The sequence below is a fragment of the Mastacembelus armatus genome, chromosome 14 (assembly GCF_900324485.2).
Source record: "Mastacembelus armatus chromosome 14, fMasArm1.2, whole genome shotgun sequence".
NCBI classification, from domain to species: domain Eukaryota; kingdom Metazoa; phylum Chordata; class Actinopteri; order Synbranchiformes; family Mastacembelidae; genus Mastacembelus; species Mastacembelus armatus.
Window position 1 is genome coordinate 13073347 of NC_046646.1, and position 14172 is coordinate 13087518.

Sequence of the window (14172 nt, forward strand, 5' to 3'; positions counted from 1 at the left end):
ACAATAATCAAGCTAATAATCATTAGATAATAAAAAAACGATGAAAATGGGCCTAATCTTTGCTGCCCCTAATATTAGTCAAAATGATCTTCAACTGAGTATTTTAGGATCGTCCAGAAAGAAATACTGTGTGTACATTACGCTGATAATTCATTTACTGTAACAGTGTACTTACAGGCCCATTTGCTTCTGCACAGGAAAGGGGAAATATTACAGAGATAAGCTAAAAAAAAACCATGCAGCAAGTAAAGTTGTTTTTTTTATTTCCCACCAAGTTATTCGTATTGCGGCCTTTTCACAGCTAGGCTTCGACTTCCCGGAAGGGCCGCGCCCCCATGTTGTGAACCACCGATGAGCCCCTCCTGACTTCGGCTGTTTCCGCCTGTGATGTCAGCGGGGAGGATCAGGTGGCGGAGTCCGGGTGGAAAACCATCAGGAATAAAACATTTGGGCTAAGAATAATGATAATTTTCTATTAATAACGGAGACGTTTTTTCATCCGAGCTGCTCGGGGGCAGGCTGGCTCTGCACCGGCGCATATAAACCCAGCCCCACATTATGGAGATCTGGCTCACTACTTGCTCCTATCAGACTCTACGGCTGCCGGTTTAATGTTTTAGCAGTTATCGTGTGTTTTGGACCTGAGGTTTTATTTATTGGATACAGAGATTTTTAACGAAAGGAGGGAGCGTCTCTCTTTTTTATTTTTTTATTTTTTGTCCCGGGCTGCCTGACCTACTTTCTGTTCTCGCAGTGCGTTTAAAAGCAACTTTAGTTATACAGCTGTAATTATACACAAAGAGCCCCGACACTTCGAGGACATGCACACACACAAGACGTCATTGTTTCTGTGTTGAGTCTGACAAAAAGTGTCCATCGACAATGAAATCGTCTCTGGCTCCCGGTGTGAGATTTATCACGCTGTTTTCCCGCGATAGCTGGTAAGTTTTCATTATTATCTTCCTTAGTTGATGTTGTTCAATAGAGCAGCTTCAGCACAGCTGTCGGGGTTAAGGCCGGTGCTTCTGGCCATTTATCGACATTTCTGTGATCCTTCATCAATCGATAGTGTCCGTGACTGAATTCACCATTTTAACTATTTTCCAAGAAAAGGATCAGTTTGTTTATGAAAAAAAAAAATCCCAGCCTGTAATAGCCCAGAGTCCCCAGGGCTTTGCTTGGTGAGAATAACTTGTTAGTTTCTGGAATCACACTATCACACTATTATCTGCAAAAAAAAAAAAAAAAAAAGATATTACAGTAATTAGTAATCAGTAACCTGCTGATCCAACAGTTTACAATTAGACACTGTTCCCATTAGGAAAGATATGTTGTCCAGAAAGGGGAAAGTAGGAGAGATTAAAACAACTGATTATTGTTTTGACTGTGATTTTATCTTCTAACCACGTTTGCTGCAGCTAATAATTATTTTCATTATCATGTAATCTGCCCAATATTGTCTCAATTTAATAACTAATGGGTTGGTTTATTATAAAGCGTTAGGGAGGGCAAGGCAAGTTCATTTAAATAGCACAATTCATGCGCAGACATCCAAAGTGCTTTACAGGAATAAAAGACAAGTTAAAAGTACATAGGCAAAAATAAAAATAGCAAATTGTATAGAAAATGAACAGCAAGAAGGTCGTGGGTTCGCATCCCGGCCTTTCTGTGTGGAGTTTGCATGTTCTCCCTGTGCTTGTGTGGGTTTACTCCGGGTACTCCGGTTTCCTCCCACAGTCCAAAAACATGCATGTTAGGTTGATTGGTGACTCTAAAATTGCCCGTAGGAGTGAGTGTGAGTGTGTGAGGTTGTCTGTCTTTGTGTGTCTATATGTGTGGCCCTGTGATGGACTGGTGACCTGTCCAGGGTGTACCCCTGCCTTCCACCCGAGAGAGAGCTGGGATAGGCTCCAGCAGATCCCTGTGACCCTGAGCCAGGAAAAGCGGGTATAGAAGATGGATGGATGGATGAACTTGAAATTAAAAGAGAATGAGTCCAGATAAAACACTTTCACTTGTCACATGCCGAACTAAAAAAAAAAAGTTAAACATTGTCACAGTTGGCTTGTCCAACATCATCATGAAGACTGTTCTAGATTATATTTATATATATATATATATATATAAGTGTGATATGTCTACCTTTATGTTATTTCTGTCAGTCAGTCAGTGAGTGTATTGTTTGCCTCCGTGTAAAAGCAATTTCCTATTCAGACTTCAGTAGCAGCCTGACTAATTGTGTACCTGGGCTCTTACACATTAATTACTCTTTCATAGTTTGTCCATAATTCAGTTTGTGGCAAATGCTTCAAAACTCCAAACCAACGAATAGGTTGTGCTAATTGAGACTGTTTCTCACAGCATCACTCTATGTCTCAAGTCTGTGTGATTAAAAACACGTGAAGAGCTAAACAAAACTGACATTATGACAGTACGTGTCATGTACACTGATCTAGCTGTCTGTTATGCTTTTGTGAGACTTATAACATTTAGTGTTTGCTGGTGTTTTCTGGTCCTTAGGCAAAGTAGCAAGAAAACACATAGAATTGAATCTTTTCTTTTTGTATGTACTGCAGTAAAAGTATAAAGTAAATACAGCTACTTAAGTACTTCATGCTGTCTCTCTTTTGCAGGTATCGCAGCTCCATTCTTTTCCTCACCTTTATCTTCTACACATCCTACCATCTGTCACGGAAACCTATCAGCATTGTTAAGGTATCTAGGACAACTGAGTTTGAGTTAATATATTTTACGGGGTCAAATAGTCTCTGGAGCATGAATATATATTACGTCTTCATGTTGTTATCCCTGCAAGTGGATATTGGCACTAGAATAAACAAAAGAGTGTCTAATTTGAAAAAGAGCCCCAGGTACATTCAGTGAGTTCAAACCTCAGCAGCGTGTTCCCAAACACCTTCAGGACCAATGACTAGAAAGGAGATAATGGTTTGAATTTTGTTGGCAGACACAGATCATTTGTAGTTAAAGCAGCCATGAGGACCAGTCTAATAACACAATTTCTACATTAAAAAACACTAACCAGTTACTTTATAATCTATATTATCTAGTACTGTTGTGTTTGCTTCATCTGTTCTTTCTGTGTTTTCTCCTCGGTCCACAGAGCGAACTGCATAGAAACTGTTCCACGGTCATTCGGCCAGCAGACCTTAACATAACCAACAATGACACCTGGTGTGACTGGGCGCCCTTTGGTAAGTCCTTTATTTGTGGTCAACTGTAGTTAACTTTGACACTTCGCTAATTAATTGATATAGTACATCAGGATCGCCCCGTACACTGTATATAGATATTCAGTATACTTGTTTAGGTAGTTCTGGGATTTTGTTTCAATTAGAATGATCATCGTTTTAGTATGTCACACTAAGTTATATAAAACGATTAAAAAGAAAATATCTAATTCATCTACATTTTGATACTGACGATGTTGTACTGTGTATATTGTTAAAAAAAACAATTAATCACCATAGCAACGGTGGCCATGTTGGTTTGTAGAAACAAGCCTGTTTTTTTTCTTCACACGAAGATCACAGGTGTAACTAATAACGTTAATGGCTCTGTCCTGCTGACGTGTCTCAGAGTGACACTGAGCCGACATGTTAAACTAAAGCATCTACGTTAATTCTGTTTCTACCTGTGCTTTTCCTATTGAGACGTGTCAAAATGTCCTCCATGAGAAAGGCAGCAGGTCTTTCTTGGTGCTATGAGTCTCATGGGTTCACCACCCCCACAGAGACCTTGAGTTCAGTTCCTGACAAATCCTACTTGGCGATAAGTGAGAAAAATACATAATTGCTAATAAGTTTGTCTGTGGTGTCTCTCTAGACCAGAACAACTATCAGACACTGTTCGGCATCTTGGATAATTCCTTCCTGGTTGCCTATGCCATCGGCATGTTTTTCAGGTCTGTATGTGCTGCTGCTGGCATATGTTATTTTTTTCTGTCTGTGTTTGCTATACTGAGTTATAATCCTTTCCCTGTGTTGACAGTGGGATGTTTGGTGAGCGTCTGCCCTTGCGGTACTACCTGAGTGCTGGGATGCTGCTGAGTGGACTGTTCACAGCTCTGTTTGGCCTGGGTTTTTACTGGAACATCCACTCATTAGGATACTACGCCTTCATCCAGGTAAACACACACCAACACAAACCTCTGCACTTGTTTTGGTTCCCTGACTGGTTGTAAATACAGAAGGTGGTTATGAGCAATAAGACAGCGATGTTAGACTTCACTGATTCTGTTTTTCCTCAACCAGAGCAAGGTATGTGTACGAATATTGGCAACACCTTTGTTGCCAGGTGAATGGAGAAGTTTGTTCATCACAAAATAGTTACGACCTAAAGCCATTTTGAAATTATTGTTTTTACATCTGTGTCCGTGTATGGATCTCATTTTGCTTCTCAACCTTTGATTTAATTACCTAACTGGAGCCGTTGTCTGTATCAGGTTCTCAAAAGTCCTCAACACGTTGGTTTGACATATTTACTTAGATTAAGGAGAAAGAGGGAAGCACAGATGAGCCATTCTGTTGCTGACACACCACCAAAGTTCAGATATACAAACAGGCTCGACTTGTTTCACTTCAGTCTTTTTAACCAGTAGCAACCTATACACTGAAAAGTTTCATTTTGTTGGACATGTTCTAAAAACCTAAATACATTCAATTTACTGTTACATGAAACAGAGAAAAGCAACAAATCCACATATTTGAGAAGCAGGAACCACAGAATTTTTGATGTATGAATGAATTCATATTTTTTTTGACAATTAACTTCCTCAGTCACTTAATCAAATGATCAAAAAAAGTGTTTCACCACTGTTGCATCTATGTAACAGTTAGTATAATAGGCAGTGTTTCCCGCATATGCAGTTTTTATAGCGACACTAAACCACCTGTGACTGCGTTTATATTTAAAAGAAAATACTGTATTTCTCCCTCCCTCTTTTAGTTTACGTTATATAATTAAAGCTGCACCCCCTTGATTCAAAGTTCTGCTGGAACAGTTCTTTATTAGCTCTCCAGTGTCACATGAGGTTGTACCATCATGTGACTTTTCCCTGTAGTCAGATTTCTCAAATCATAACTTAAGGGAAACTATATTTTGAAACATTAAGAATGCTACATGTCAAAAAAAAAAAAAAGAGGGGAAATCTGATGCTGTCAGATATACTGTATGATAGATCAAAGTCCAGTATCTGCAGCCTGAAATGAGTAAATATTTATCCCATTTATCCCATCCCAGGTGTGATCACAGTGTGCTTTGTGGGTCAGTACAGATATTATTTATCACTTCTCTAATTTGAAACTATAGTTCTCTCAGGGTGGATTAGACAGGCTTTACTCACACAAACCACATGACTCATAGCAGCATCATGTGACTGCAGGCATGTGTCAGAGCTTCTATAGGTTTGATATGTGGATGTTAGCAATCACTGCACACTGGTCTCCTTTCAACCTGCTTTACACATAGACTTAAGGCTGTTTGCTTCCTTCTGCAGGTTATGAACGGGCTAGTGCAGACCACAGGCTGGCCGGCAGTGGTGGCTTGTGTCGGCAACTGGTTCGGAAAAGGGAAGTGAGTACCGAGGCACAGTCCTGCTAACTAGGCAGAATTTGATCAGTTCTTTTTTTCTTTTTTTTTTCTCTTCTGCCTGACACACCCATACACTAGTCACATTTTGATAACACAGTAAAACAAAGTCTAAACTGCCCAGTAAGCAGCTATAGAAGCTCAAAAACTGGTCAAACTGGTTTTAATTAACTGTAGTAGACTACAAGTCAGTACATGCACATCGCACAAGCATCACAATGACAACACTTAAGACTTAGTTTAAATGTGCCCTACCCTTTTTAGTTCCTGGTCTCTAACCAAAAGTTGTTTACTTGCCTAAAGAGAAACCAGGCTGCACACAGAACGTGTTGACAGGGAAAGTGTTTACATGAAGCTGGTTAGTACGAAAGTACAAATTTTGTGTTGATATATTCAAAAGTTACACGAAATCATGGCAATTTGTTTCCATTCATATGTCTAACCTTTAAAAATGTAAGCATTTATTGAACATTACAGTCCTTAAAGACATGTCGTGACTAGAGTGTGATGGAAATATTGATATTGATATTGATATTGATATTGATCAATGTCATGTCTATGTTGAGTACAGCACCGGAGCCGGGATATGGTTAGTTCAGTAGAAACACTGGAAGCAGTATAAAACACCTGACCTGTCCAAAGTTCACATATACATCCGCCAGCACCTGTAAAGCTTTGTAGTTAACATGTATCTTGTTTGTTTAATGTATACCCAAACAGAAATATACCAATTAGTGGTTTTAGGAAAAGGTATGTACTCAAGCTATTTCTTGGTGATTAGGAGCCAGGTGCAGTCATTGTGAGCAGCATCAGAGTCTTGTCAGGCTCCAGCTTAGCAGTTAACATAGAAACAGCAGGTTGATTTTCATTTTAATCTCATTACTGTAGAGAAAGAAAATAAGCTTCTTTTCTAAAATGTTGACTAATTCTGCTGATTATTATTTAGGGGAAATGCTTCAGTGTTGTATCTCCATATATACTGTAGAAATATAGAAAAAATGTACAGGCCTCTTTAAGAGCTTTAAATATGACCTACATACCGACTGTGCTCACAGCCTTTGTGTGCTTGTGTTTTGATCATCAGGCGTGGGTTCATCATGGGTGTGTGGAACTCCCACACCTCAGTGGGAAACATCTTGGGCTCCCTCATCGCAGGAGTCTTCGTCTCCTCGGCGTGGGGAATGTCCTTCATCGTCCCTGGCCTCATCATTACCTTCACTGGGATCCTCTGCTTCTTCTTCTTGGTTGAGAGTCAGTTTCTGTTCATCAGAGAAACTACATGCAAGCAAACACACACACACACACACACACACACACACACACACACACACACACACACACACAGCCCTTTCACAGAGAAATTCAACAGTTTAATCTTGGGCAGGTTTAGGATTTGGGTTTTTGTGATATAAATTCATTTTGGGTGCTGTAACTTTAAAGGTTGGTATTTAACTGAGCTACCACCACTGCTTTATTCAAAATGAGCTAACTTTGCCGCTGGGCCAGACAGATGTTCGCTCCTGTTCCCTTTATTATGGGGCACAGTTCCTTCTAAAGGCAGTGTAGCCTGCAGTGTGAGATGAACTTTAAAACAATCGCTCTTATTGTGAAGCATGTTAACTCTCTTTAAAAACACCAGTTCTTTTCACATATCTGCCCGCTGGTTACTAACTCTTTATTCAGTGTGTGACCTTACCTTCTTTAAAATCACATTTCGTTAAACATGAATTGTTTATTTTTCTTCTCTCTGTCTCTCATCCAGAACCTGAAGATGTTAACTGCACACCTCCTCACCACCATGTGAGTTATAAAACAAACATTAACTTGTCTTATTCATCCATAACAAGCCTGCTTGAACTCGAGCATGTGGATTCATGTATTAGAGTGATCAGGACAGCGGTGAGACTGAGCCTCTCATGCAGAACTCGCCCCATGTTGACCGAACCATCAACGGCGCCATCTCCACTGAGCCAGTGGAGATTGTTGCGGAGCACACCGAGGCCATTAGCTTCTGCAGGGCTCTCAGGATACCTGTGAGTGACAACCATGGAAATGTTTCACTTATTTGATTTGATCTGAAGACACCCAACTTGAAACAGATTATTTACAGGTATTAGTACATAATTTTATATTTTTAGATTTGAAAATGATTCACTTTGACACCCTCTGGTGGTGATATCAAGAACGACACAGGGACTGATTAACACACTAAGGTCACATGTTGGTCATTACCCCACCCAGCCATCATGTGCGTTGTTGGGGTCACATGAGTCAGTGTGTGAAAATATGTGTTAAACTGCCTGGGAAAGGATGTCAGGACTGCACCGTAGACTCCCCCCTCACATTAGTGATGTTGCAGTTTGATGTAAATGGCTAAAACACTTTGTCCTGTCCATACTCACCACAAAGGGATCCGTTCGTAACCCAGTTTGAATGTAAGAAGTGGGGAGCAAAAAATTAAATACATATTTTATACATATTTACACCGAAAGAAGAATGAGGATTTTTACCCCTTACATACATTAAAACTTTATTAAAAAGGAATTCATCCAGGGCTATTTATTACAGTGACCAGTACCTACTGTCAGATACTGTAAGTTGGCAGTAAACACTTAGTGAGACTAGTAGTTGTAATATTATTAGTCAAACTGTGGGGCTGAATGGACTTGCTTTTCTTATGGCCCTGGCTGTGTGTTGCTCATTGTATGTTGCATGAAGCAAACATTTGGAGATGATGGGAGGTTTTCATGGTGGTTTTTTTTGCCTCACGCAGGGAGTGGTGGAGTTTTCCCTCTGTCTGCTGTTTGCTAAGCTGGTCAGCTACACCTTCCTGTACTGGCTTCCTCTCTACATTTCAAATGTTGGTCAGTATTTACACACACAAAGATGGTACCATGCTTGTAATACACTTTTATCCAAATCATTTAAAGTTAAATTTTAAAGTTAATATGGGTTTTTTTTGTGTTTTTTGTTTTTTTTAGCACATTTTGAGGCAAAAGAAGCAGGAGACATGTCGACACTTTTTGATGTGGGAGGAATCGTGGGTAAGCACTGAGCCTTCACTGATCAATGACATGATTTCATGTTTAAACATGTTTAAATTGAAGAAGCAGTAGGAGGAAATGTCTTAACATGCAAAATAGACAACAGGAATAAAGGTCTTAATTTAAGTTTGAAAAACAACTGCATCTAATTACAGCAGGTGGTTTGTCAGAGTCAGGAGCAAAACGACTTTGTAATTATCAGATATTGTGTTATTGACTGTGCTGTAATTAAAACCTGTCATTACCATTGAACATGTTTGTGTGCACAGGGGGAATTGTGGCAGGTCTTGTGTCTGACTACACCGGTGGGAGGGCGACAACTTGCTGCGTCATGTTGCTTGTTGCTGCCCCCATGGTGAGTGTCACCTCATTATAAATAACAATAATTTTAACATAGCATAAATTTCTGTGTCATTTCAGGGAAAAAAAGCCATACATCTGAATGTGTGATGTCTGCTGATTTTTTGTTTTGTTCATGTTCAGCTTTTCCTCTACAATTACATTGGACAAACGAGCCTCGGTGTTACAATTGGTAAGACTTCAGTACTGTGCTGCTTTTATTTTTGACTTTTTCTAGCACGTTTATCTGTTGCACCTACTGTGTCAGTGTTTCTTCAGTCTGAACTGAAACTATACTGGTCCTGTTTAAATGTACAAGATGTGTTGCTGTTTTTCCATATGTAGGCATGCTGCTGTTGTGTGGAGGGCTGGTGAACGGACCATACGCCCTCATCACCACTGCTGTATCTGCTGACCTGGTAGGGCCTGAAGCATCATGGGAAACCCTGTATATTACACCCCTGCCATCTATTAAACCTAAAAAAACCAAAAAAAAAAACCAAACATAAGCAATAATTCTTGAAATAAACACAGTTCCTATAATCCTACAGTATGTACTGGACATTAAATTAAACATTCAAATAATGCTTATCTGTGTTTACATGCTGTCTTTGTTGACACAGGGAACACATGAGAGCCTGAGAGGAAACTCTAGGGCATTGTCAACAGTGACGGCGATTATTGACGGGACAGGTTCAGTAGGTACGCACACAGTGTCAGAACTATGGAGATTCAGAATCTTCATCTTGATTTTCTGTTTTCCATAATCGTGTTTGACGAACCCACTGTACGCCACCTGCCACACCGACAGATTTAGCAGCTGGCAGGGGAATATAGCAGAGCATCAGTCTGTTCAAGCTGGTGCAGGTAGAAACTGTAACATAAATAAAAGAGTGAGTATTGAATTACATTAATCAGGTGTCTAGAAACATGACTCCAAATGAATTATGGTCTTGCTCCGTATGTGTTGAATGTTTAAATAAGCAACTGTTTGCTCCCATGTTTACAATATAAACTTTAAAAGGTAATGCCAGTGTTGTGGTTCCAACTTGTGCTGCACTTGCCAACTGACCCAAAAAAAAAAAAAATCAAAGAATGCAGCTTTAACTTTAGTTAGTTTTTCCTTCATGTGTCCAGTTATGCTGAGTTTTTTTTTTTTTTTTACTTCCATTTCCCTTAATGTTGGCTAATAATTAGTGTCATCAAGAGAAGCTGTTAGAGCATCTAGAGCCGCTATCTCAGACTCTTTAGACCTGAATTAAAATAACAAATACTAAAAAATGTTCAAATTAAAATACTAATGTTGGCATGTTCCCTGCAGGAGCTGCACTGGGTCCTCTGCTCGCTGGTCTGATCTCTCCCACCGGCTGGAACAATGTCTTTTACATGCTCATCTCTGCTGATGTCCTCGCCTGCCTGGTGAGAAACATGACTTTACTTATTCACTGACACTGGCTTTAACCTCTTAAATCAAAGGGGTCAATGTTATGCTCAGACTTTGCTTTTTGTCTCGTTGCTTATGTCATGTGTTCAGTCATGTTTTGGTTTACTGAATTGTCTGAAATGACAGTAAAGATGTTCCTGTAGTTTTGGTAACAACATCCTGACTAACACGTTTTTGTTTGTCTTCAGTTGTTGTCCAGGCTCGTTTACAAGGAAGTTCAGAGATGGTGTGGGTGTGTCCCTCAAGCCAGAGGGTGAGTATCATAGTCAGCTGTGGTTATTTACATTCATTTTAAGATGCTTTTTGAGGCTAAAAGCCTGTTTTTCAACAGGCTTCTGTTTAAGACGGTAATCCATTACAAAAACTACAAATCTTGCCTCTAAGAAAATGTTATAAAGTTTGTCTACCTGCAACTCTAAAGCTCACAAATTCACATGCTATATCATGTTTAATTCTTAAAAAACAGAAATATTAAGCACAGATGGTCGTAATTACTCTAAAACAACAAATTGACATTTTACATGTCTGTTTTATTGCATTAGATAAATGAGCTGTTAATTGTTTACTCTTGCTTCCAGTGGTGATGCTAAGTTAAACAGCCTCCTGGCATCAGCTCATGGGACTGACAGCTAATCCAACACCTTGGCAAATATTAAAGGCTATTTCCTAAAATGTCAAGCTGTGCCTCTAAACTAGGAATAAAATATGGAGTAATAAGTGAAAAAGTCTTATAATATACTTAAAATATACAGTGCAAATAGTAAGGAGTAGTCATTATGCAGAATTGTACATTTCGCATTGTTGTGTTCTACGTAATGTTTTGACCTTATAGGCATTTAATTTGAAGTACTTCAAATACAGCTGGGTAACCAGGGATTTTAGGGTTTTAATATATTTTGTCGTATTTATTTTATTCTTAAAGTATAAAGTAGCAGGGAAGTGTAAATTCATATATGTCATAATTGTACTTACAGTACTTGTATAAATGTACATAGTTATTTTACAGCAATACATATTATATATGCATTATAGTCATACCAATTGATTTTTATTCATTCATCTTTTTGTTACAGGTTCAAAGAAATCTGAAATACTTAAATAATCTAAGTGGGAACCAATCTCATCATCTTTTCATTTTGGTTGAATGGAAACCAAAGCTGTCAGAAGAGTCAAGGCACTAAACAGACATTTAAAGCCTTTAAAGCTTCTCACTATAAAACAGAGAGAAACTGGACTTTATATAGAACTTTTTCTGTTGCAAATTCTGACCTGATTGTTTTAATGTTCTTTTTATCATGTACATACTGTGTATATACTGTGCATTTTAAAAAAAAAAAAGTCTTAAGTCTTCTTGGTTTCAAAATGTGTTGTATGTTAAAAAATCACACCGGATTAGATCATCTTCCTGTCAACTTCATGGATTAAATTCTGAATATCAAGGAAAATGTGGTGTGTTAAGCACATGAAACTAGTTGAGACTAAATGTAGAAAAAAGCCACTTGTAAAATTTGAAATACATGAGTATTAATATCTATAGGTTGAGTCGTGGCAACTGGACTTCTAGTTTTTAGATTGAAACATTTTACCATTCATCCGAGTAGCTTCATCAGTCAGAGGGAAAGCTGGTATGGAAACTCTAATTTATCTCAGGTTGGTTTCACTCCACCCATAGTCCAGACCAACTCAGGAGTGTGGGTGTAACGACTCTCACCTGATTTACATAGCTCACCTAATGAGCCTATGGGACTATGGTCTAGTTTCCATACCAGCTCTCAGACTGATGAAGCTACTCAGATGGACGTTTCGTCCGGTTGCTATGACTCTTCACCTGGATGACTGAAAATCTTCACGGACATGATGATTAATGAAACTATCAACCCCTAAAAATGAACATTTAATGTGAACCTTCCTATCTATTCATCAGCATGCAGTATTTAACTTAGAATCGGTAACTTGTAACAATAATTTGAGTATAATCAGATATAAGTGGTTAATAATGTATTTGTCAACAACTATACCTCCTCCTATTGCCACCCATAAGTTAAGGATGGTGTATAAACACTCAGTAGTAAAACACACCTGAAGTATTGTAAAATATCTTCATAGGATGTGTTATAATTTTTGAGAAATACTGTAAATGAATAAACATTTCATGTCTGTATTCATATTTTTAATGTTTGTATTACTGAAAAATATTTCCTCATTGCTAGTAAATGCTAAATAGAGAGAATGAAAGCTGTTTCCAACGAAACATAACCTTGCCAGGAGCGAAGTCAGTGATGTTTTTTCACTGTCTGCCTGGTTTTACATCCAAATATCAGCTTCAGTGTACCTTCACCTTTAAATATGCTGCTCTTTAGGTGGTGCCTCAGCGATGATAGAGCCTGAAGTTTGTGTAGAGGCCACATTTAAACAGCAACAATCGGTTTTTCCTTTTAATCATTATTAAAAAAAATGTCATTTATTATCGGCCATTAAACCTTTAAAGTTACAATTGTGGATTACAATTTAAAGTTACAATTAGCTCCATTACAACCAACTACAGTAAAATCCACAGTCACAAGGGCCATTTTTCTAAATTTCTAAACTTTAACTACTTTCATGCTTAATATGTCAATTACGTTATTCTTTTAACTGTAAACTCCGAGTGTTGCTCTCACTACACGTAAGTACACAACACAACCTGAAATCCCACAGCAAGTTGTGCAGGACATTTAATTCAATGATATTTTTCAAGAGCTAAATTGAAGCTTCTTAGCAACACTAGCTTTCTATTTCTAATTTTGTCCTCAGCACAGAAAGCAACAGTTTGTTTTGACTCTTGCATAATAACAAGGAAAGAAAACCAACCCTGGAGCCACATCTTGTATTTAATGACAGTCAGTACGAGTTCACAGAGTCCTGGCAGTTACAGGTAGAGACAAATGATTCCCTTAGAACTGCGAAACATTGCTCAACATATTCTCAAACATTCAAAGGACACTCAAAACATAAAATAATTTATCAACAATCACTAAGCAACCAAAGAAACAAGTGAGAATTCAAGACTTTAGGTCTGAAAGGCGGTTTTATGCATGCCTGTATTAAACAGAACAACCAGCATGAGATAAGAGACAAAGCAAACAGCAGCTCTGGGTTGGACCAGCAGAGGCCAGCCTTTTCCTACATGTCCTCATGTTCAGATTAAAGGAAAAAAAAAAAAACAATTATCCACATTTTCACTGTCTTAGTGATTTATTTTTATTCACTATCTTAGCGATTTATTTTGAGTCAGTCCCATGTAAATCGCCCTGCTGCTGGGAATATTCATTAGCGCTCAGAATGTGTATTAATTTGCAGCTAATAGTAGTGTCCAACACAATAATAAAACTAGGTAATACTACCATCTGTGGTCTTTTAACTAGATGGCTTCTGCAGGTAACAGCCAAGCTGGCAGGAACCACTCTCAAATGTGAGATGCAGAATCATGTTGTTTAGTTTAGATAGGCCGACAAATTAATAACTAGAATGTCCGTTTCTTGAAGACAATGCAGTGTAATCGCTAAAAGTTGTCGCTGTCCCCCCCGGCTCAGAGAATTAATCAGCTGGATAGTGTGGAGGTGAAAGCACATTTCCAGCTGTGAAAATATGGGAGAAAGATGCTGCAAAATCAAAGGGTGTAGAAGTTTGTAACTGACCACATGGTGGCGCTAATCATAACAATTTACAGTGTCAAAAGCATTTCCCCACAGGACATCT

General features: G+C 38.6%; 1 protein-coding gene across 2 annotated transcripts; it reads left to right on the forward strand.

Annotated features, from left to right (window-relative positions):
- The first annotated feature begins 385 nt into the window (after positions 1-385).
- slc37a2 (solute carrier family 37 member 2) lies at positions 386-12608 on the forward strand. 2 transcript variants are annotated; one of them, XM_026329043.1, is made up of 18 exons: positions 386-941; positions 2634-2715; positions 3122-3212; positions 3844-3922; positions 4009-4144; positions 5516-5592; positions 6692-6858; positions 7370-7407; positions 7491-7640; positions 8381-8471; positions 8589-8651; positions 8921-9006; positions 9135-9183; positions 9336-9409; positions 9614-9692; positions 10312-10409; positions 10623-10687; positions 11508-12608. In XM_026329043.1, the coding sequence occupies exons 1-18, from the start codon at positions 883-885 to the stop codon at positions 11521-11523; spliced, it is 1500 nt and encodes a 499-aa protein (XP_026184828.1). In that variant the 5' UTR covers positions 386-882; the 3' UTR covers positions 11524-12608. The 2 variants fall into 2 exon arrangements, with proteins under 2 accessions (XP_026184828.1, XP_026184829.1); XM_026329044.1 differs by having other exon boundaries at positions 7530-7640.
- Positions 12609-14172: the final 1564 nt, after the last annotated feature.